General features: G+C 37.4%; 1 protein-coding gene across 1 annotated transcript in view; it reads right to left on the bottom strand.

The window, feature by feature from the left end:
* Positions 1–20,688, bottom strand: part of LOC102481289 (cell surface glycoprotein CD200 receptor 1) — a 36,538-nt gene extending 15,850 nt beyond the window's left edge. Inside the window, exons 1-5 of the mRNA XM_027774452.1 lie at positions 20,627–20,688; positions 17,096–17,164; positions 13,572–13,889; positions 13,201–13,449; positions 11,644–11,701 (exon numbers count right to left, since the gene is read on the bottom strand). Of these exons, the coding sequence (XP_027630253.1) occupies positions 11,644–11,701; positions 13,201–13,449; positions 13,572–13,889; positions 17,096–17,164; positions 20,627–20,675 (743 nt within the window). The 5' untranslated portion in view covers positions 20,676–20,688. The remainder of the gene's footprint in view (positions 1–11,643; positions 11,702–13,200; positions 13,450–13,571; positions 13,890–17,095; positions 17,165–20,626) is intronic.
* Positions 20,689–25,138: the final 4,450 nt, after the last annotated feature.

The raw sequence follows: 25,138 nt of genomic DNA, 5'->3' as shown, positions 1-25,138 counted from the left end.
AAACAGTAGCTTAAACAGTATGCGAACTCTAAGTGCAAATTTGGATACAAAAGGTTATTTCATCCTGTTAAATAACCTGCTCAATGATTAAACTAGAAGAATGTCCTTTTCCAAGTTGCATTGACCTGCATGGTAGGGACCTAGGGAGGCGGCTGCTAAAGGCAAGTGGCTGAGAAACTCCCTGTCAGTGTTCTGCTACGTAGGTCTGTACTTTTGGATCCTTTCATGTCCCACTGTCTTTCCAATAGCTTTCCAAGTTCCATCTACCTGTGCATCTGAGACCCAAGAAGCCAGATACTTTCAGATTCCACATTTCACCAGCCCATGCACTGTATGCAGCATACTATCCATGGTGTGCAACTTGTAGCTCTTTTACATATTTCCAGCACAGTTCCAAGTGCATCTCATCCTGAGAGGTTGAGTTTTGGGTGCATAAATATTTATATGTGTTATATCTTCTTGGTGAATTAGCACTTTTAGTACTATATAGTGTCCCCCTCTGTCTCTTCTTACAGTTTTTGTTTCAAACTCTATTTTGAAGATATAACACATATAAATATCTAAGCATTTGAACTTGGCTAAATACACCCTACTCTGTTTGAAAGACACATCCCTCTACCTAAGAACACACTTGGGAAGAAGAGCTCTTCTTTTCCCCTGACACTACAGCACCCATTCAAAAAAAGTAGGAAAAGTTTGTACTTCATCAGATGACTAAAAACTAGCTCAGAAGTACAAAAAATATGAAAAACACGGAAATACTTCTTCCTCAAAGGAACAAGACTATTAATCATCCACAGACAGCACAATAGAACTCTCAGCTATATCAGAAAAAGAATTCAAAATATTCATAGCAACAAAATTAAATGATACACAAGAAAAAACTAACCAATTCCAGGAAATAAAGAAGTCTTTCCTTGACTTGATGGAGGCTATGGATACCATAACGAATAATAAAGTGGAACTTCTAGAGATGAAAACGGTAATATAAGAAATCAAATACCCCCCTCAACAGTATTAATAGCAGATTAGATCATGCAGAAATAGAATCTCTAGGCTAGAAGACAAAACCTCTGACCTAAACAAAATCATCCAATAAATGAACAAATAACCAAAAGAAAAAATGAGGATAATATATGGAAAATACTAGACACCATTTAATACCCAAACATCTGAATAACTTGTATTCCAGAAAGAGAATAATCTAATAATGGCATTGAAAATCTATTCCATAAAATACTTGCAGGAAACTTTCCCAGTCTAGAGAAACATTTGAACATCCAGGCCCAATAAATATAAAGGACCCCAAATAGAAACAACCTAAGAAGATCCTCTACATGGCACATCATAGCCAAATTGTTCAAAATCACAAAGACAAGATTATAAAAATAGCAAGAGAGAAACATCAAGTCACTTACAAAAGTTATACCATTAGACTAACATCAGATCTCTCAACTGCAACAATGCAAGCAAGGAAAACTATGGCAAGATACATTCAAAACTCTAAAAGAAAATAAATTTCAACCAAGAATTTTATACCTGGAAAAACCTTCCTTCATATGGTAAAAACAAATAAAAATCATTTTTGGATAAACAAAAACTGAAAGAATTCACCAACACTAGACCAACTCCTCAAGAAGTACTGAATGGAGTACTATTTCAGGAAAACTAAAGAGAGAAAAACATAAATGAGAGAGCAAAGACAACCAAGAAGACGGCTAACAAAATTGCAAGGACAAGTTCACAAATACTGATAATAATGTTGAATGTTAATAGATTAAATTTTCCAATCAAAAGACACAGACTGACTGAATGGATAGAAAAACAGGAGCCCTCCATATGCTGCCTACAAGAAATGCACCTAATGGAAAAAGACAAAAATAGACTGAAAGCAAAGAGCTAAAAATATAATCCAAGGTAATGGAAATTTTAAAAAGGCTGGAGTGACAATATTGATATCAGACAAAATAGATTTTGAAACAAAAACTGTAAGAAGAGACAGAGGAGGACACTATATAGTACTAAAAAGGCTAATTCACCAAGAAAATATAACACATGTAAATATCTATGCACCCAAAACTGGAGCACCCAAATCTGTGAAAAATATATTGATGAATCTAAAAGGAGAGATTGACTGCAACACAATAATTGGATCTCAACGTTCCATTGTCTCCTCTGGACAGATCATCTAGACAAAAAAATAAGCAAAGAGATATAGAATCTAACTGATACCATAAATCAAATGGACTTGACATACATCTATAGAACTTTCCACACAATCACAAAAAATACATATTTCTTACCTTACATGGAACATTTTCAAAGATTCACAACATGATAGGGCACCAAACAAGGCTCTACAAATTCAAATGAATAGAAACTATATCTAGCATCCTCTCTGACCACAATGGAATTAAACTTGAAATTGACTGCAAAAAAAAAAAAAAGTCACAAATACAAAAAACATAGAAACTAAACAAATTATTCCTGAATGACTTCACAACAATTGAAGAAATTAAGACTGAAATTAAAATGTTCATTGAAAGCAATAATAATGAGCACATGAGTTTTCATAACCTATGGGGCAGAGCAAAAGCATTTACAAGAGGGAAGTTCATAGCAATCAGCGCGCACAAGAAAAAAATGGAAAGGTGGCAAATAGACAACCTAACAACACACCTCAGAGAACTGTAAAAACAACAACAGCAAAAAACCTTGAAAATGCCAGGAGAAATAAATAATGAAGATTAAAGCAGAAATAAATGAGATAGAGAATAAATTAACTATACAGAAAATAAATGAAACCAAAAGCTGGTTCTTTGAGAAGATAAACAAAATTAACACATTCTTAGCTAGACTAATTAAGAACAGGAGAAGAAATCAGATAAATCTAACCAACAATGAAACAGGCATTATTACAACAGGCATAACAGAAATCAAAATATCATCAGAGAACATTATGGAGACTATATGCCAACAAATACTTGGATGAGATGGACAAATTTCTGGACACATATAATATACCAAAATTGAATCAGGAAAACATAGAAAGCCTTAATAGACCAATAACAAGCAATGAAACTGAATCAGTAATAGTCTCCCAAAAAAGAAAAGCTCAGGTCCCAATGGCTTCACTTCTGAATTCTATAAAATATTTAAAGAATAGCTAACCCCCATTCTACTTAAACTATTTCTAAAGATCCAAAAGGAAGGAACTCTCCCAAATTTATTCTATGAAGCCTCCATCACCCTCATTTCAAAAACAAAGACATCACAAAACAAACAAACAAACAAACAAAAAAACTACAGACCAATATCCCTGATGAATAATGATACAAAAATTCTTGACACAATACTAGCAAATCATATCTCAGGACACATTAAAAAGATTATACACCTTGACCAGGTTGGCTTTATTCCAGGGATGCAAGGGTGATTCAGCATACACAAAACCACAAATGTAATACATCTTATCAATAGAAGAAAAGCTAAGGGCCAGCAGTTAGCATAATGGCTATGTCACTGAACTCCCATGGAGCCGACCGTGGTTTGAGTCCCAGACCCGGTGGCTTAAACTCACGCCGGGTGCATGTGCATGCGTGCCCTAGATCCCGAGAGGAGAATGGAGGAGAAGGGATTGTGGCGTGGCCATCCCCCCTGGGGGGTAATTTCTCGCTTTCTATCTCTCTGTCTCTCTCTGTCTTTCTGGAGAGCGCACACGCCCTATAGCAGAAACCTCTCAAAAAAAAAAAAAAGATAGAAGAAAAGCTAAAAATCATATGATCATATCAATCAATGTAGAAAAAGCATTTGATAAACTACAACATTCCTTTATGATTAAGACTTTCAGCAAAATCAGCATAAAAGGGACTTTTCTCAACACAATAAAATCCATCTATGACAAACCCATAGCTAACATACTGAATGAGAAAATCTGAAAGCTTTTTCACTAAGAACTGGAACAATACAAGGCTGCCTGCTTTCTCCACCCCCTTTCACTATAGTACTAGAAGTCCTAGCCAATGCAATCAGACAAGAGACTAAAATGAAAAGCATTCAAACAGGGAAAAAAGAGGTAAAACTATCTCTATTTGTTTGCAGATGATCTAATTATATACATAGAACATCCCAGCCTACTGAAGTGGAGGGTGTGTGTGGGGGGGCGTGAACCCCTAGTGGAAGCTGTGGTGGATTTAGAAAAGACAAAGACACACAAGTAGGGAAAAGTGGAGTCTGGGTGTTTCTAATGGAGAACATCATGGCACTGAGATGTTCTCAGGTTTCTTCTTATATATGGCAAAACCAGGTACTTTCTATTAACAACTGCAGCTATGGAGTTTCTTGCATCTCATGATCTTAAACAAGCCTCCTCTGACCTTCTCTGGCTGGCACATAGCTTTCTTCGATCTATACTGCCCTATAGTGCAGATCATATCTTTATTAGTGCATTTACCTACCCTGAAGTATCAGCACTAAGACCATCTCTTTTTTAAATATCACTAGTTTTTGCCTATATATAACTGCTCTCTGCAATAGAAAACCCAAACAAATATGCAAAATACTTCTGCAAGTGATAAATGAATACAGTGACGTGGCAGGATGCAAAATCAATGTACAAAAATCTGTAACATTTCTATACGTCAACTACTACTGAGATAGAATTAAAGGAAGCAATTTCATTTACAATAGCCACAAAAGAAAGAAGATACCTAGAAATAAACATAATTAAAGAAGTCAAAGACCTCTACAAGGAAAACCGTGAAATACCCTAAACAAAAAATTGAAAATGATACAAAAAGTGAAAGAATATCTCATGTTTCTGGATTGGTAGAATTAATATAATCAAAATGTCTATTCTACCCAAATTAATTTATAAATGTAATGCAACTCCAATCAAATTACCAGAGACATTCTTCACAGAATTAAAAAAATAAATCATAAATGTGTCTGGAATCATAAAAGGCCCTATATAGCCAAAGCAGTATTTTGAAAAAAAAAAAAAAGGAAGTAGGAGGCATCTCACTCCCTGACCACAAAATATTTTACAAAGCTATGATAGTCAAAATAGCATGGTACTGGGACCAGCAGTTAGCGTAATGGCTATGTCACTGGACTCCCATGTAGTCAACTGTGGTTCGAGTCCCGGACCCAGTGGCTTAAACTCACACTGGGCACGTGTGCGTGCGCGCCCAGAATCCCAAGAGGAGAATGGAGGAAAAGGGATCGCAGCATGGCCATCCCCCCTGGGGGATGATTTCTCACTTTCTGTCTCTCTGTCTCTCTCTGTCTTTCCGGGGAGTGCACGCACCCTATAGCAAAAACATCAAAAAATTTTAAAAAATTTTAAAAAGTGAAAAAAAATAGCATGGTACTGGCACAAAAACAGGTATGTAGACCAATGGAACAAACTAGAGAACCTGGAAATAAACCCCAAAATACACAGTCAACTGATTTTAGACAAAGGGTACAAGGTAATTCAGTTGGAAAAAGAAACTATCTTCAGCAAATGGTGCTGGAAAAACAGATATCCATCTGCAGAAAAACGAAACCAGACCCCTATCACTCACCATTAATAAAAATCAACTCAAAATGGATCAAAGATCTAAACAAAAAACCCTCAAACTATGAAACTACCAGTGGAAAACACTGACTAAACTCAGAGTTGGCAAAGACTTTTTAAGTAAGACCCCCAAAGCACAGGCAATAATCCCAAACATAGACAAGTGGAATTATATCAGATTAAAAAGCTTCTACACAGCAAAAGAAACAATAGTTCTAGTAAAGAGACAACCCCTGGAATACAAGAATATATTTGCAAACTATGTCTCAGATAAGGGACTGATAACCAGAATATACAGAGAACTCAAAGAGCTTACCCAAAAAAGAATAACCAATCTAATTAAAAGATGAGAAAATGAGCTGAACAGAAAACTCCAAGGAAGGTTTATGAACAGACAAAAAGTATATGATCCCTTATCATACGGGAGATGCAAATCAAAACCACATTGAGGTATCATCTAATCCCAGGCTAAAATTTAAAAAATAGAGAATTATAAATGCTGGAGAGGCTTCAGTGAAAAGAGAATTCTGCACTGTTGGTAGGAAAGTAAATTAGTACCACCACTGTGGAGAACAACATGGAGATTCCCCAAAAGCCTACAAATAGAACTACCATACAATCCAGTGATTCCACCCCCGGGTATCTACCCAAAGGAAAGGGATACACTCAGGCAAAAAAGTACCAGCACATCCATGTTTATTGCAGCATTTTTCATAATTGCTAAAACTTGGAATTAATCCAAATGTCCCAGAACAGATAAATGGATTTAACAGTGTGGTATATATACGCTATGGAATACTACTCAGTCATAAAAAACAATGAGACCCATGATCTTTGATCAAAAGTGGACAAATATAGAAGATTTAGTGCTGAGTGGAGCAATTCAGTCTATGAAAGAGAAGCATTAATATATACCTAATGTCAGCACTCTGACAGAAACTGAAAGACTGAGGGGTATAAAGGCATGGAAAGCAATTGTAGATACTAAGGACAGAGTGAGAAGAGGGTGGATAACTGGGGAGGGTGGGAAGGAGAGAATAAAGGGGAAAAATGAAGCAAAACATTTCATTAACACAAAAAATGGAAAATTGCTGATGATAATGTAGTATCTTTGACTGGAGTAATATATACATTGTATTAATTCGTGGAAAATCTCTTTTGTGTGCTGAAAGATGTAAAGTGATGGAGACCAGCAAATGGCATAATGATTATGTCACTGGACTCCCACGTAGTTGGCCACAGTTCGATTCCCAGACCCAGTGGATTAAAACTCATGCTGGGTATGTATGCATGGCCAAATTCCCAAGAGGAGAATGGAGAAGAAGGGATTGTGGTATGACCATCCCACCTGGGGATGATTTTTTGCTTTTTGTCTCTGCCTCTCTTGTGTGTGTGTGTGTGTGTGTGTATATATATATATATATATATATATATATATATAAAGAATGTCAGGCAATCTCTCAGGAATTGTGAGAGAATAAGAAAACAACATGGTGTCAGTCCCCTAAAGGCTCACAACTCAATAAGAGAAATCAGATCCATTCAAATGATAAGATTACTCATATAAAAGCAAACAGTGCTAAGAATTACAGATTATATGTCATCTAAAGAATAAGGAAGGTTAATCAACTCTAACTGGGAGGCTGGAGAGAACTGCGATTTGAGCTAAGCCTTATTGGTCTGCAAGCATAGGTTAGGAAAAGGAAGGAAGAACTTTTCAAGGGAAAGAAACAACTTCAGGAAATATCTCACAATTAATTTAAATCAAAATTAGAACACAGTGAGAGGACCAGCAGATGGCAGAATGGTTAGGTCATTGGACTCCCATGTAGTTGACCACGGATTGAGTCCTGAACCCAGCAGCTTAAAATCACTCAGGGTGCATGTGCATGCATGCTCAAAATCCCAAAAGGAGAAGGGATTATAGTGTGGCCATCACCCCTGGGGGATGATTTCTGTCTCTCCAGAGAGTGCACACACCCTATAGCAAAAATATCTCTTTAAAAAAAGAAGAGAGTGATGGAGTTTGTGATGATCTGAACTTAATTCTGCAGTTCTTTTTATCTGTCAGGTACTGTGGCAGACCTTGAGGATATTGAAATAAAAGAAGCGGCTCCTACTCTTGAGGAGCTTACATTGTATTAGGAGTCAGAGAAGTAGGGGCTGTGAATATGAAGAAATACATATTTAATCTTTGTTCCTCAGTTTCTGACACAGTTCCAAGAGTTTCTCCTAAAATCCTTGGAAGCTAGATGGTGATAAAAGTGTCTTTTGTATGCTAATGAGATAACCAGTGACCAGGAGCCCCTGGAGAACCTCAGGATAGAGGTTGGTCACTAGAATTTTTAGCCCCACAACACTGCCCCACCACTCCACTGGGATAGTGTAATTTTTAATTATAAATATAATAATGATTATAAGAGCTAATGTATATTAGTATAATGGCTAACTTTCATTAGTGTACATGTGATAGTTAATGTTTATTAATATAAAGAAATGCAATACCTAATATTTATTGAGTACCAATTATGTCATTGACATAGAATTATATATACTGTATTAAGTATGCATATACTTTTATTTAATTAACACTATAAGCCTCTCAAGTGGATACTATCATTCCCATTTAACACACGAAGAAAACATGGGACAGAAAAATTAAGCACTGCTTAAGGTCTCACCACTGCTGAATGAGAAACCATGTTGCCCCACAAAGAATATTTAGAGAATATACTGATAAGAGGAGTAAAAGTTGGAGATTGAGTTAATTGCCAGTGTCCAAAGACTTAATCAATCATGCCTATGTAATGAAACCTTCATGAAAATACCTAAATGACAGAGTTTAGTGACTACACCAAGATCCTGGGAAGCATTCCCAGAGATGGTAATGGAAACTCCATGCCCCTTCTGTCAGACCTTGCTCTACTCATTTCTTCCATTCAACTGTTCCTGAGTCATTTCCTTTATAATAAACCAGTAATAGTAAGTACCTTTGTGAATATTATGAGCCATACTAGCAAATTACTGAGCCGGATGAGGAATTGTAGGAACCCCCCCAGATTTATAACCAGTTGGTTAAGGCCTACTGGCTAAGAGAGCCAGATCCCAAATGGCTGACAGCAATTCAAATCCTGGCCCAATGGCTTGAAAAGTTACACCAGGCGCATGTAGATGCATGCCCCAAATCCTGACAGGATGGAGAAATGGAGATGAAGGGATTATGGCACAACCATGTGCCACTGGGGAGTGCTTTCTCCTTCTCCCTTTCTTTGCTCTCTGTCTCTCTTAGGCAAGCACACATGCCCTCTGGCAAAATTTTTAAAGTAATAAACAAGTAAAATATAACAAGTTGGTTAGATGTGCAGGTGACAGCCTGGGCCTTGTGACTACCCCTGAACTGGGGCAGTCTTGTGGGATTGAGCACTTAATCTGTGGAGTCTGGGCTAATTCCATATAGTTAGTGTCAGAATTTAATTAAATTGTAGGACATCCATTCTCCTCTCAAGGTTTTGGGCACACACATACACATGCCTTGTGTGATTTTTCAAGCCAACAGGTCTAGGACTCAAACTGCAGAGTAAATCATGTGGGATCCAGCCTCCTTAATCTCCATGCCACCTGCTGGCCTGGAATTGTGCACTTTAAGTGGATGAATTATATGCTATATAAATTAGATCTCAATAGTGTTATTGTAAAATTTAAAAGGTGCTGATGGTGGCACAGTGGGAAAACATAACACAACACTGAGCAAGGTTGACTCACAGGGTTACCATTTGATGTCCAGAGACCTCCTTGTGTTCACAGTCTGGACTGGCTAAAGCTAAAGTTGGGAGTGGATTGGGTCATCAAGAATCTGTCAGTAGTGCTATATCTCTGTCTCTGTCCTGTATCTCTCTCTCTCTCTCGCTATCTTTCTCACTCATGGAATAAATGAATAAACTTTTAAAAAATAAATTAGAATTTTGGGGCTGGCAGTTGGTGTGGTGGTAAATGCACTGGACTGCCACATAGCTGACCACAGTTGGAGTTCCAGACCTAGCAGCTTGGTTTCTCATTTTCTCTCTCTCTCTCTGATCAAATTAAAAATAATAATTATTATAATAAATAAATTAAATTAAATAAATAATCCCTTAAAAATAAATAAATAAGAATTTTAAAGTAACAAAGAATACATGTGAGAAAAGGTATGAGAAATAACTAACGGGATAGTATAATTTTTAGTAATAAGTATATAATGATTATAAAAGCTAATATATACTAATATAATTAATATAATGGCTAACATTCATTAGTGTAAATATAATGGTTAATATTTATTAATATAAAGAAATGCAATACCTAATACTTATTGAGTACGAGTTATGTAGTTTACATGGCCTTATATATACTGTATTAAGTACGCATATACTTTTATTTATTTAACACTATAAGCCTTTCAGGTGGGTACCATCATTCTCATTTAACACAGGAAGAAAACATGGGGCAGAAAAATTAAGCACTGTTTAAGGTCTCACTGCTGCCAAATGAGAAACCATGTTGCCCACAAAGAATATTTAGAGAAAGCCCAATAAAATTAGCTTTGGGGAGGGAACATAATTCTACTCAATTAAGGCAAACATGTTTATAGACAACAGATTAGTTTATTTTTAATAGACCATGGATTATGAATTCATAGGGAATAGGTTCCAGTAGCTCAGGCTCCTTTCCATTGGTTCTCACAAAGTGTGCTTCTGTGGGTGGAGCAGGCTGGTGCTTTAGTTGAACCCAGGTACCTTTCTCTTTGGCTTCTTTCTTTTTCTGGTCATTTTCCTTCACACGTTTGAGGAAGCTATCTCTGCTCTTAGAATGTTTAATATGCTCAATATGCACATTGATTCTCTTGGCAAGAATCTTGCCCTTAACTTGTTTGTTCACAACAATGTCAACAGCATGCTGGGTAACATTGTAGACTCTTCCAGTTTTGCCATTGTAACATTTGTGGGGCATTCCTTTTTGAACAGCACCCATTCCCTTAATGTCTGCAATATCACCTTTCTTGTAGCTTTGCATATTTTTGTCGCCAAAGGAACAACTCCATAGATTGAGTTAATTGCCAGTGTCCAAAGACTTAATCAATCATGCCTATGTAATGAAACCTTCATGAAAATACCTAAATGACAGAGTTTAGTGACTACACCAAGATCCTGGGAAGCATTCCCAGAGATGGTAATGGAAACTCCATGCCCCTTCTGTCAGACCTTGCTCTACTCATTTCTTCCATTCAACTGTTCCTGAGTCATTTCCTTTATAATAAACCAGTAATAGTAAGTACCTTTGTGAATATTATGAGCCATACTAGCAAATTACTGAGCCGGATGAGGAATTGTAGGAACCCCCCCAGATTTATAACCAGTTGGTTAAGGCCTACTGGCTAAGAGAGCCAGATCCCAAATGGCTGACAGCAATTCAAATCCTGGCCCAATGGCTTGAAAAGTTACACCAGGCGCATGTAGATGCATGCCCCAAATCCTGACAGGATGGAGAAATGGAGATGAAGGGATTATGGCACAACCATGTGCCACTGGGGAGTGCTTTCTCCTTCTCCCTTTCTTTGCTCTCTGTCTCTCTTAGGCAAGCACACATGCCCTCTGGCAAAATTTTTAAAGTAATAAACAAGTAAAATATAACAAGTTGGTTAGATGTGCAGGTGACAGCCTGGGCCTTGTGACTACCCCTGAACTGGGGCAGTCTTGTGGGATTGAGCACTTAATCTGTGGAGTCTGGGCTAATTCCATATAGTTAGTGTCAGAATTTAATTAAATTGTAGGACATCCATTCTCCTCTCAAGGTTTTGGGCACACACATACACATGCCTTGTGTGATTTTTCAAGCCAACAGGTCTAGGACTCAAACTGCAGAGTAAATCATGTGGGATCCAGCCTCCTTAATCTCCATGCCACCTGCTGGCCTGGAATTGTGCACTTTAAGTGGATGAATTATATGCTATATAAATTAGATCTCAATAGTGTTATTGTAAAATTTAAAAGGTGCTGATGGTGGCACAGTGGGAAAACATAACACAACACTGAGCAAGGTTGACTCACAGGGTTACCATTTGATGTCCAGAGACCTCCTTGTGTTCACAGTCTGGACTGGCTAAAGCTAAAGTTGGGAGTGGATTGGGTCATCAAGAATCTGTCAGTAGTGCTATATCTCTGTCTCTGTCCTGTATCTCTCTCTCTCTCTCGCTATCTTTCTCACTCATGGAATAAATGAATAAACTTTTAAAAAATAAATTAGAATTTTGGGGCTGGCAGTTGGTGTGGTGGTAAATGCACTGGACTGCCACATAGCTGACCACAGTTGGAGTTCCAGACCTAGCAGCTTGGTTTCTCATTTTCTCTCTCTCTCTCTGATCAAATTAAAAATAATAATTATTATAATAAATAAATTAAATTAAATAAATAATCCCTTAAAAATAAATAAATAAGAATTTTAAAGTAACAAAGAATACATGTGAGAAAAGGTATGGGAAATAACTAACGGGATAGTATAATTTTTAGTAATAAGTATATAATGATTATAAAAGCTAATATATACTAATATAATTAATATAATGGCTAACATTCATTAGTGTAAATATAATGGTTAATATTTATTAATATAAAGAAATGCAATACCTAATACTTATTGAGTACGAGTTATGTAGTTTACATGGAATTATATATACTGTATTAAGTACGCATATACTTTTATTTATTTAACACTATAAGCCTTTCAGGTGGGTACCATCATTCTCATTTAACACAGGAAGAAAACATGGGGCAGAAAAATTAAGCACTGTTTAAGGTCTCACTGCTGCCAAATGAGAAACCATGTTGCCCACAAAGAATATTTAGAGAATATACTGATAAGAAATTATTGAATTATTTCCTTCTATTGGTTATGGAGTACAGATGATTTCTATAGCATACTAATATATTTCCCAGCCAAGTTTTTTTTTTTTTTTTTAATACACCATGGATTATGAATTCATAGGGAATAGGTTCCAGTAGCTCAGGCTCCTTTCCATTGGTTCTCACAAAGTGTGCTTCTGTGGGTGGAGCAGGCTGGTGCTTTAGTTGAACCCAGGTACCTTTCTCTTTGGCTTCTTTCTTTTTCTGGTCATTTTCCTTCACACGTTTGAGGAAGCTATCTCTGCTCTTAGAATGTTTAATATGCTCAATATGCACATTGATTCTCTTGGCAAGAATCTTGCCCTTAACTTGTTTGTTCACAACAATGTCAACAGCATGCTGGGTAACATTGTAGACTCTTCCAGTTTTGCCATTGTAACATTTGTGGGGCATTCCTTTTTGAACAGCACCCATTCCCTTAATGTCTGCAATATCACCTTTCTTGTAGCTTTGCATATTTTTGTCGCCAAAGGAACAACTCCATGTTTTCTAAAAGGCCTAGAGAACATATATCGGGTGCCTCTCCTCTCTCCCTTTGTGTTCGTCATTTTGGTTAATTATTGGAAGATGGCGGTTCCTCCCAGCCAAGTTTTGAATAATACCTTCATATTAAATTTTCTTATCTTGTGCTTCATTACTCACTACCTTCTAGGGAAGAAAGGTTGAGCACCAAGTTTTACTCTTCTAAAAGACAAATGCGCTTACCTGGACCCACCTCTTCAGACAGAGTCTTGTTGCCAGCCAAGTGGGAGACCGAGCAGGTCACAGCAGACACGTTGCTGTCTGACCAGTGGCAAGTGCTCCGGACAGTCACTGTGCCATTGTCCAGAAGTTCTTGCTTAGTGACGCAGTGTCCTTCTGGGGTCCAGGAGATTTGAGCAGCTGGCTTGCCCCCCGCTGCCTTGCATGTTGCAGTCCTGTTTTTACTTGGAACCAGGGTCACTTCAGGGGGCACTGCAGAGATAAAGGGAGGGAAATACTTCAGTTTTAACATTAGAGTTACAGAATTTAGAGAGACATTTGCTTCAGTCACAAATCTGGTGATCTGAAATACTGCAGTACATGATGTTCCTTACCCAGCACTTGGAGGCGATAACCACACTGGAAATTCCCTTCAAATGCTGCAACTTCACACCTGTAATCCCCATCATGTGTAATGGACACTGGATCGATTCGAAGGCTAAGATTCTGATCGGGTCTGGAGACCCAGGTTATTCTCCTGTCAGTACAGTTGACGTCCTTAGTCTCATTGCTATCTGCCTTGTAGGCTTTTATGCAGGCAGGCTTGTCTCTGAGAATTATTTCCCATGTCGCCCCTATCATATACGTCCGTGAGACAGGAGGGCAACAGAGCACGGCCTTCGAATTCATCAGCACGAAGAGTGGAATATCAACTGGACACAATAAAAGAAGAAAAATGATGAAAACTTCTATGTGTCAATTCCTTTAACTGAGTCTTATTTAAAGCTGCATAAAACCCTTCTTTCTTTTGACTATTTTACCAAACCTGGATAAAAGATAATTGAAGCTAGTTATGCAATTGATACAAGTGCTTTTCCTCAAGATTACAGTCACGGGTGGGTATGCAACAAAATTACATGGCACGTATTCTTAATTTCATCACATAGAGTATTTGAAAGATGGTATATTCACATTAGAGACTGAGTAAAATTGATAATTTTACTGATTAATCAAGGATTTTTTAAGTGAAACTGGCAATGACTATGTGTTTGTGTATGTATATGGAATACATGGCTATTGGTACATCCTGGTACTTCTTCTGAGTTAAAAATGCGTAGCCTAAAATTCATACATAGAAATCCTAACCCCCACTACCTCAAGAGGTGACATTTGAAAATTGGGATATGCTAAATGTAATTAGTCAAGGTTAGGTCATCCTGAAGTACAGTGAGCCACTAACTTAGTATGGCTAATGTCTTTATAAAAAGACACCTGAGGCCCCCTCCCTTTCTCCATCCGTGTGTGTGCAACAAAGAGGGGCCATGTGAGTACATCGCTAGAGGGAAGCCATCACCACCAAGTCAGCAGAGAGCACTCCCTGTACCCGAGTATCGGCTGGAACTTTAATCATGAGCTTCTACCCTACCTAACTGTGAGAAAATGCATTTCTGTTGTTTAAGACAACCTTCTGTCATAGTTTATTATGGTAACCTCAGCTAAGACAATATATATATGTATATATGTGTGTGTGTGTGTGTGCGAACATGCATGTATATTTCTTGTCTAATGTCTAAAATTATATAACATAATGGTAATGGCAGGTATTTTTGTCTAATTCCTGGCTTTAATGGCTATAATTTCAATGTTTCACCATTAAGCATGATAAGATTATTGTTTATGTATATGGAAATTTCTATCAAATTATGGGTGTATCTTTCATACTAATTCACTAAGATATTTTTAAGTTGTGAATTGATGAATTTTAGTTCATCATTATGATATATACTAAATAGTTCATGAGATTTTTTTTCCTACTATAGTAAAATAATGAGGTAAAATATAGAGGTTGTTTAATATAAATTATTTTGCCTCTCTGGAAATATTGCTTTGTCTTTGGTTTTATTTGTTAAGAATACTATAGATTTAATATGCTAACATTATACATGGAGTCTTAGTATATACATTTATAGGAGAGATTAGCAAAGAAATATTTTTATATGCTAACTTTGTCAGGATTGTGTATCAGCACTATGTTTATAAAAATTTACATAACATTTCTTCTTTGTCTAAGTCATACAATAATATAAACAGCAAAAGTACTATATTTTTCTCAAAAGTTTAAAGGACATTGGAGCCAGCAGGTGATATGGTGGTTAAGGTGGTTGGACTCCCACATGGCTGACTGTGGTTCAAGTACCAGACCTGGCAACTTGCTTTCTCACTTTCCTTCTCTCTCTCTCTCTCTCTGTCTGTCTCTCTCTGTCTCTCTCTGGTCAACTTCAATAAAATAAAATAATGACAATGAATAAAATTAAATAAAATAATTCTTTTAAAATATTTCTAAAGCTTAAGGACATAAAATACTTCTCTTACATAGTGGTTGGAGGCCATGCACTTTCTGGCAGTAGCTTTCCATTTCTCCTCTGGTTATTGATCTATTCATGATTTCTATCTCTTCCTAGAGCCAACTGGTAGTTTAGTTTTCCCTAGAGAATTTGTTACATCAAATTGTTCTAAGTTAATAAAAGAGATTTATACAAAATACTCCTTTATATTTATGTTATCTTATATATTTCTGTTTTTTAAGCAGAAATATGGGTTATTCTCAGTACTAAAAATCAAATCTTAGTAATAGCAATTATGTTAATTTTATATTTGTTATTTTATATCAATTTTCTCTAGACATATATTGTATATTCCTGTTTTCTTTTTTGTTTTTAGCTTACTTATTTATTTATTTCACAAGAGAGGGAAAGATAGAGAGAGAATTCAAGAAAAAGGGAGAGAGAAAGACTTTAACCAGCCCCTGATCATAGGCAAGTGCATGCCCAGCATACTCAGGGTGGTCTCCAGACCTGAACCAGAACTTTCTCATATGGAATCGCCTCACAGAGCATTGCATTTTACTGGTGAGCCATTATCTGACCTGTAATTTCCCTTTAATTCCCGTTTAGAATACTCTTTTTTTCCATCAAAAAAACAGTTTTTGGAATTATTAATAAACCCTGGTCTTCTACTTTTTTAGCCCATTTAGTTTGCCTTTGGCCTTATTATTACCCTTCCAATGACTTTGCACTATTCGACCACAGCTTGACTTCCAAGGCTCCCCTCTCTCTGCCTTTAGCCTGCCTACTAACCTCCTGCCACCCCAGGCTGCTTCCACTGGCCAAACATTCGTGTATCTTTCTCCCTTTTACTTTAGAACACAGTGACTCACCAGCCTTATTTTCTCATCATTCATGCTTCTGGGCAGGCTCACAAGCCACACTCTAATACATGGGTTTTGTTTATAGCAATCTTCTTATTGCACCTTGTAATGTAATACCCAGAGTCTCAGTCCACCTTCAGGACTAGACTATATATACTACTTGAAGATAGCATAAATTTTCTTCACCTTTGTAGCTTCTATTTTACCAAGCATGTTTCTCTGTGTTGGTAAGAAATCTATAGCTTATCTTGTTTTTTTTTTTTTAATTATTGTCGAATTAAATTAGCCAAGTAGGTCCTTGCATGATCTCAAGCAACAGTGTATAGAAAGGAGTATCTATGAAAATTACTCACAGAACAGAACCAGCAGGTAACCAGTGGTTAAGGTGCTGGACTTCCACAAGTCTAACATGGTTCAAGTCCCAGACCTGGTGGCTTGAAAATCACACTGGGCGTGTGTGCATGTGTGCCCAAAATCCCAGGAGGAGACCGAGGAGGGATTGCGTCATTGCCATTCCCCTGGAAGGGTGATTTCTCACTTTCCTATCACTGTCTCCGACTCTCTCCTGCAAGTGCACATGCCATGCCCTATGACAAAAGCCTTAAAAAAATTATTCACAGGCAAACCATAAAATAAATATTTCTTCTACTGGTCCAACTCTCTCCCCCCAACTATCAAACAAAATCAATTAAGATTAAATGAGCACTTTACCTTCAGCAGAAAGCATTTTTTGCTTTGGATATTCCGAGTGTGTTGTCAGAGATGAATTATTATAAAAAGCTGAAAGGAAATTTAGAGAAGAAATAAGGAGAAAATTAAGAAAAGAGATTTTCTGCAATGAATGGAGGTTCCTGGTTTTATGTAAGATAATCATACAAAAATTCAACTCTTTAAATTAATAACCATCAATCTTTTTATGAAAGTCTTCACAACTACGGTAACTACATAAACACATGCATATCAAGATTTTTAAATTCCTTATACACAATTATGAATAAATGATGCATCCAGATCAGGCCCTTCTAGTCTTTTGACACTCACTCCCACTTCTAATGAGTGGAAGAGTTCACAATGCGGTGTCCAAGGGGAGATTTCCATTCCCAAAACTCTTATGGAAAAGACCCTAATAAAATTACCTAGATTGTTTTCCTATTATGGAAAAAACTCTAGTAAAATTACATCTCATATTGTTGAATAGATATAAAAATTCCTGTTTCAAACATGTAGCTGAACTTGGAAAAACAGAAAAGGAAGCCCTCCAAAGTCAAAGATGATAACGGATCAGGAAACCATGAGCTCTTTTGTTGATCTCAGTACAGTAGATATTTTGTTTTTAATTACTTGGATGGGTTTAAATTCATCAAGACCTATTTCATGACTCACTATATAGTATACCTTGGTAAATATCCCACGTGTAACAGTAAGGAATGTGTATCCCCCCCATGGCAGTGCTATTTTTTTTTCTTTTTCTTTTTTTTTTTGGAGAGGTTTTCGCTATAGGGCATGTGCGCTCGCCAGTCAGAGAGAGAGACATAGAGACAGAAAGCGAGAAATCACCCCCCAGGGGGGATGGTCATGCTGTAATCCCTTCTCCTCCATTCTCCTCTCGGGATCTTGGGCACGCATGCACATGCGCCCGGCATGAGTTTTAAGCCACCGGGTCCGGGACGCGAACCGCGGTCGACTACGTGGGAGTCCAGCCACATAGTCATTACGCTAACTGCTGATTCCCTATTTTTTTTTTCATTTTACTCATTTCTTCCATGAGAGACAAAGATACAGTTACCCCCAACAGGGCTTTTATGCCATGATCCACTCCAGCTTCAGCCAGCCCGAATGAGGGGCAAGCACGAGCCCAGCATGTTCAGCAAGGTCCTGGGACATAAAACCAGAACCTTCCCCGTGTGACTCAGTTTTGTCACCACTGCATCACCGCCTGCCCCGTGAGAGTTCATTTTATGGGTCACCTTGGCTACATCAATCATTCAATAAAACACTGATCTCATTATTGCTGGCAAAATATTTTGTGAATGTGATTAATATCGATAATCAGTTGACTTAAAGTAAAAGAGATTACCCTCAAGAAAGCAGATGGATGGGAATCAGCAGTTAGCGTAATGGCTATGTCGCTGGACTCCCACGTAGTCGACCGTGGTTCGTGTCCCGGACCCGGTGGCTTAAAACTCACGCCAGGCACATGTGCGTGCGTGCCCAAGATCTCGAGAGAAGAATGGAGGAGAAGGGATTGCGGCGTGACCATCCCCCCTGGGGGGTGATTTCTCGCTTTCTGTCTCTATGTCTCTCTCTGTCTGTCTGGCAAGCGCACGCACCCTACAGTGAAAATCTCTCAAAAAAAAAAAAAAAGAAAAGAAAGCAGATGGACTTCTCCAATCAGTTGTAAGATCTTAAGAAAAGAACTAAGGTTTTTCTAAACAAGAAAAAAATTCTGCCTTAAAACTATAGTATTACTTCCTGTCTAAGAGTTTCCATATTGCCAGCCCACCATATACATTTTAAACATAGTCTCTACAATAGCATACATCCACTCCTTGAAAACATATACACATACACAGAGACACACACATATGCATGTGTGTATATATATCTGTGTGTGTATATATATATATACACATATTATATATACACATTTGTATATTTCCCACTGGTTATGTTTCTGTGGTAGGACCCTAACTGATACAGATCTTGGTAACATGAGTAAGTCTAGGGGAATAGAATATTAAGAGTCAGTTTTCTGAATTGGCTTTGAGTTTTTGTTAATTGACTTTCTAATCACTAATTGATTTAAAATCACTAATAACTCCATTTCTAGTGGTAAAATGGGCACTGATAATGCATAGCATAACATGTCAGAGATATGCAAAGTATCATCTTTGGATATACCAAATCAAATACTTAGAAAAGGCAAAGTTCTGGTTGATCGTGAATTTGAATATCTTAGTATAAGATTGGCTGGTTTTGCCTAACTACAATGGACAAAATGGGGAGAGGGCAGGAATGGATGAGTCCAGGACTTTGAATTTCCACCTTAAGTTCCACATAAATGTCCTAAAATTTTCTATGTCTATCCTAAGAGAAATTATTGTGACATTAGTGCTGATATTTCTCATAACTAAACCTTATCCTGCAAGTGGATGAATTACAAACTGAATTCCTGACCTTGTAGGGTGTCTTCTGTTTTAGTGAGGTTATTGATTGGGAAGCAATGGGATCCTGAAAAATTACATGGGGACATATGATCAGATCCCACTGAAACTGAGGACATCAAATCCCTAATTTTTGCTTTTATTTTTTCCCCTAGAAGCCATCCTTTCATCTGCATCTGAAAAGGTTGACCATATTTCACCTGAAGAAATTGTAATGACTTTCATAAGGAAATTGCCATGAATGACACAATCTATTCTCCTCAGGATCTGCTCCTTTCACTCCTCATTGCTTACAGACCATAGAGTCAAGTTCCATCAGGGTGTGATATTATCAAATATAGCCTTTGGTTGACTACTCATATGTATACTCTGAAACAGTTTAGCTGTAAAATTTGCTCACAGATTGTGTTTATGTTCAAACTAATTATCAGGTTTAAATATAAAAGTTGACCCTTTTTGTTCATCTTCTAAAATAAAAATTAAGACTTGGAACCTACAAACACACTCTAACATAGAATCTCATGCTTCCCGTAAACTAACATAATGTGTCCTAATAGGGGTTTGCTGAGAAGTAACTGGTCAACCACAGTATCTGTTACAATTCACCTATAACAGAGGTAAGTGTCAATGGTGCCATTTTAACACGAGCAGAACCAGTTAAGGTTGGCAAACTTTTCACATGGATGAAGTTTGTTTTTGCCAAACTCTGCATGTAATCTTTTTTCTCTCCTGGGTTGTTTCACCTATTTCTTCTGTGGTACTCATGCCCTCACATTTCATGGCCAAATAAAGATCACATAACTAGATGAAGAAAGAGGTAATACTTTAATTCAGATCTGAGAGGCAGTTAAATCCTCACTCCTTCCATTGCTTCAACATGACAAAGGTTTAAAGGCAAGCAAGAATGAGGCTTGTGAACAGCTAGTGGTCGGGTCATTCAGAGTCCATTCTGCTTCAGTACTCACCATAGTCTTTGACTAGACAAGGCTGGCCTTCAGCTAGGCCATCAGCTAATGTTTCTAACAAAGTCCAAATCTCCAGTCCCTCAATGCTGGCCACTAGATAAGGAGCATATTACCTTCTGCTGGAGGTACTGAATTATTCAGTATCTTCTCCTTTCCATCCATTCTGGAACCATTTAAAGCTGAAAATTATAAACAAGAGTAAATAAAATCAATGTGATATATTGAAATAGAGTGGAAGTCATTTTTTTCACAAAGGTTTATTCAATATAACAATCGGTTAGCCATAACTAAAATGATACAAAATGGAAATTATAGTTATGCCATCATAAAAGGAAAAAACATGTTAACATCTTAAAGATAGCATCTTAAAGATAAGCTACTAACTGATGATTTCTCATTTAGGAAACACCTTATTTTGTTAACAATTGTGTATAATGTAATCCTGCTTCCATTCCATCCTCTTTCTCTAGCCACAATGGATTGGTCCAGTGTGGTCACCTTAAATCAGCTGGTCTGATTATAATCCTTTCTCTATATGCCTCCTCCAAATTGAAGTTGGGTCCAGTGGTGGGCACCTAACTCAGATGGACAAAGTCCTTTCTCAAGAATTTTAGAATCAGGACTGAGAAGAGTTCATATACCTCTCCTCCTCCCCTATTTTTCCCGGCTTATAAAAGAAAAATGGGGGAAATGAAGCAGAAACAGAGAGAGGACTTTAGATGAGAGTCTTCACCTAGTTCATCTTCTAATTCTACAGTTCCTGACAGTCACATGCATTCTTTTGTCAGAATTCCATAGAGTTTTTACAATCAGGGTAGTCAAAATCTACTTCAAACTCTGTTTCAGAAAAGCCATTGAATGTAGTGAAAAAGAAAAAGAAAGAAAAAAGAAAAAAAAGAGAAAGAGAGAAAGAAAGAGAATGAAAGGAAGAAAAAGAAAGGAAGAAAAGGAAAGAAATAATGCCTAAGATTTTTCCCTAATTAACATCAGACACCAAAACCACAGATCCAGAAAGCTCAGAAAACACCAAACAAAATAACTGCTAAAAAAGCTATACCTAAGAATATCATTTTCAAACTACAAAAACTCAAAAAAGAGAAAAAATATTTTCCAGAGGGGTGAAAAAATCTTACCTAAAAAGAAGTAAAAAATAATAGTATACCCAACTTCTCAGAAACCATGCTAGCAAGAAGGAGTAAAGGAAATACTTAATGTTAACAGGGAAAAAATCAGCAACCTAGAATTTCATATACTACATGATTATGCTTCAGAAGTGCAAGACAACAAAGATTTTCAAAAATGAGGGAAATTTGTTGCCAATAAACCTACCTGGGAAGACAATGTGAAATGTTAAGAGAAGTTCTTTACAGAGAAGGAAAATGACATAGGTCAGAAACTTAGAAACTATCTGTGGAAAGGCAGAATGTTGGAGAAAAAAAAGAAAAGTCAAATAAAATGTATCTTTCTTATTCTTAATTAATTTAACAGACAGTAGTTTATTCAAAATCATTATAACAGAAATGAAAATGATTATGTGTGTTGATGTACATGTACTTCAAAAAGTTCACAGAAAAAGGAATTTAGTAAGAGTTTATTCTGGTGCAAAAAATTGAAATTCATGTATAGTAGTTTCATAATACACACTTTACATAATACACAAAATATACATGTATCTTCAGGAAGTTAAGAGTTAGAGTTAGGGTTAGGGTTAAGGTGTCCTTTAGCAGGCAATAGATAATTAACCTATGTACATTCAGCCAATGGAACATCATGTACTAAAAGGAAATGAGCTATCAAGACATGGAGGAGCCTTAAATGCATATTATTAAGTGAGAGAAGTCAATCTGACAAGGCTACATATTCAACTCTTTTAACTACATAACACTCTGGAAGAGGCAAAACTATAGGAACAGTGAAATATCAGAAATTTCCAAGGGCTAGAAGGAGGGAAACCAAGAAAGTGAAACCTAGAGGATTTTTAGGGCAGTGAAACTGCACAGTGCGATGCTATTACAGAACAATTGACACATGTCATTGTACATTTGTTGAAACCCATAAATATCTAACACCAAGGGTGAACGCTAATGCAATCTACAGACTTTGGGTGATAATAATGATGTGTCAATGTAAATTCATCAATTGTAACAGATATACCACTCTAGTACAGAATGTCGATAATGGGGGAAATTTTGTATTCGTAGAGGAAGAGGGTATATGGGAATGAAAATTTTACCAATATCCTTAAATATAATATCATTTAGATAATACAGTCTATAATTACACATAACTAATTCAAGCTCCTAAAATGTAAAAAATATATGTGATCCACTTGTGGTGGTGAAAGCAATAAGGTGTCATTGCACAAGGCTGGGGCCATATGGAAGGACCACGTTCAGCTCCCAGACTAACCTAAACAGGCTGAATACCTGGTGGTACAAACCCATAATCCTGGCTAACTGGGAGGCTGGGGTAGAAGGACTGGAATACACAAGACCCTATGAAAAATATCTCTCTTTCTGTCATTAAAAAGACTGTATGGCCATAATCATTCAAAGAAATGCTACCTGGAGCCAGCAGGTAGCATGGTGGTTAAGGCACTGGATTACCACATGGCTGATCATGGTTCAAGTCCCAGATATGGTGGCTTGGAATTCATCCCAGGCATGCATGGATGTGTGCCCAAAATCCCAGGAGAAGAATGGAGGAAGAAGAGATGGTTGCATGGCCATCCCCTGAGGAGGATGATTTCTCAATTTCCCTCTCAACTGTCTCTGTCTCTCTCCCTGGAAAGCGCATATGCCCTATGGCAAATACTTTTTTAAAAGGTAAAGAAAAGAAAGAAATGTTACCTAAAGTGCTGTTGTCCTTCCTTGTTTGTGACATTAATGAGTTACTTTGTTGAACAGCACCTTCCACTTCTGAAAAGAGATGCATGGTAGGGAGAAATACACACCAATAGATCTGAATCCTAGTTACAATCACATATTTTCACATTCTTCAGGTCATATTTGGGTTGCAGTTGCCAATGAGCACATACATTATGAATGAAAAACAAAATTAGCACAGCAGTTGTCTAGTGAAATTCTCCCTGGAATGAACTTGGACTCACTCTCCCTACTTGTTCTGCCCTCCCGTGCTTTAGTCCCATGGGGCCCCCACCACCATCCTGCTTTAAATCCCTGGTGAGACTGTGGGGAGATAGGCATGCCTCTAAACTGCCAATAGGAATGAAAGATGTTGCAACCTGGATGGAGGGAAATTTGGCAATATAGCAAAGTTACGCATGCAGTTTCCTTTTAACCCAGCAGTTCTGCTTCTCGGAATGTATCCCAAACATACACAGGCAGGGTATGAAAAGAAAATATGCACAAGGCTGTGCATTACAATCGTGTTCGTAATAGCAAAACTTTCAGAATTAACCCAAATATTCATTCACAGGGGATTGATTCACTAAACTGCTCTATACACAAAATGAAGTATAATAAAAATCTTAAAAAGAGAGTGTGGAATAGCTCATAAACTATCATATCGTGCTCTCCACGATACATCGTCAAGTGACAGAAACAGAGAGATGAAAATGCAGATAGCACACTACCACTTACGTAAGACAGGCTGGAGGAATGCGTGTGTGCGTGTGTGCGGTGTGTGTGTGTGTTTAGGGTTTTTTTTGTGCTTATAATTTCAAAACTGAAAGTGTGTGTGTGTGTGTGTGTAGGTTTTTTTTTTTGTGCTTGTAATTTCAAAACTGAAAGTATAAAATGGGACAGGAATAAAATAAGATGCCTATAAATATACCTCATTTTATAGATTTGACTTTGGAACCAAATCATCTTTTTATGCAACTGTAAATATACTATTAACTACATTGGCCTAGTTGATGTTTACTGACAGTTAACCAGCATCTGCAGAATACACATTCTTTTCAAACACTCATGGTATAATCACTTCGTTTGACCACATTATAGGCCACAAAACAAGTCTCAAAAAACTACACAACTGAAGTCATACAAAAGATATCCTCAACCTAAACAGAATTAAGTTGGACATTAACCGTAATATTTTAATACCAAATATTTGGAGATCAAACATGTTTCTAAGTAGTTCTTTGGCAGAAAAGGAAGTGCATAAAGAAATTAGAGAATATTTTGACTAGATGATGATAAAAGTACAATATACTGGGCCAGCCTGCAGTCTAGGGGTTAAGGTGACTGGATCTCACATGGCTGGCTACAGGATTTGAGTCCCAGACTCAGTGGCTTGCAAAATATGCTGGGCACATGTGTGTACATGCCCCAAAATTTCAAAAGCAGGGAGAGATGAGGAAGGGTTTATGGCATAAGAGTGTTTTCTCTCTCTCTCCCTCTCTCTCTCTCTCTCTCTGTTCCCCTTGCAAACACATGCACCCTCTGGCAAATTTACAGCATGCCAAAATTTGGTAGGCAGCAAATGCAGTCTTTAGAGAAAAATTAGTACCTCTAATGCTAATCAATGAAGAAGACACAGGCACCGTCAACATGACGTGGGCTACTGAGATGCCGGGCCCCACAGGCCAGGGCCACACGGGACGCCTCCACTCAGTACCAGACCTAACCTAAGTCTCGGTCCACTGGGGTGAGCCTATCACC

Source organism: Tupaia chinensis, unplaced genomic scaffold (genome assembly GCF_000334495.1).
Source record: "Tupaia chinensis unplaced genomic scaffold, TupChi_1.0 Scaffold000437_1, whole genome shotgun sequence".
Classification (NCBI taxonomy): domain Eukaryota; kingdom Metazoa; phylum Chordata; class Mammalia; order Scandentia; family Tupaiidae; genus Tupaia; species Tupaia belangeri.
This window is presented reverse-complemented; position numbering and strand designations above follow the sequence as displayed.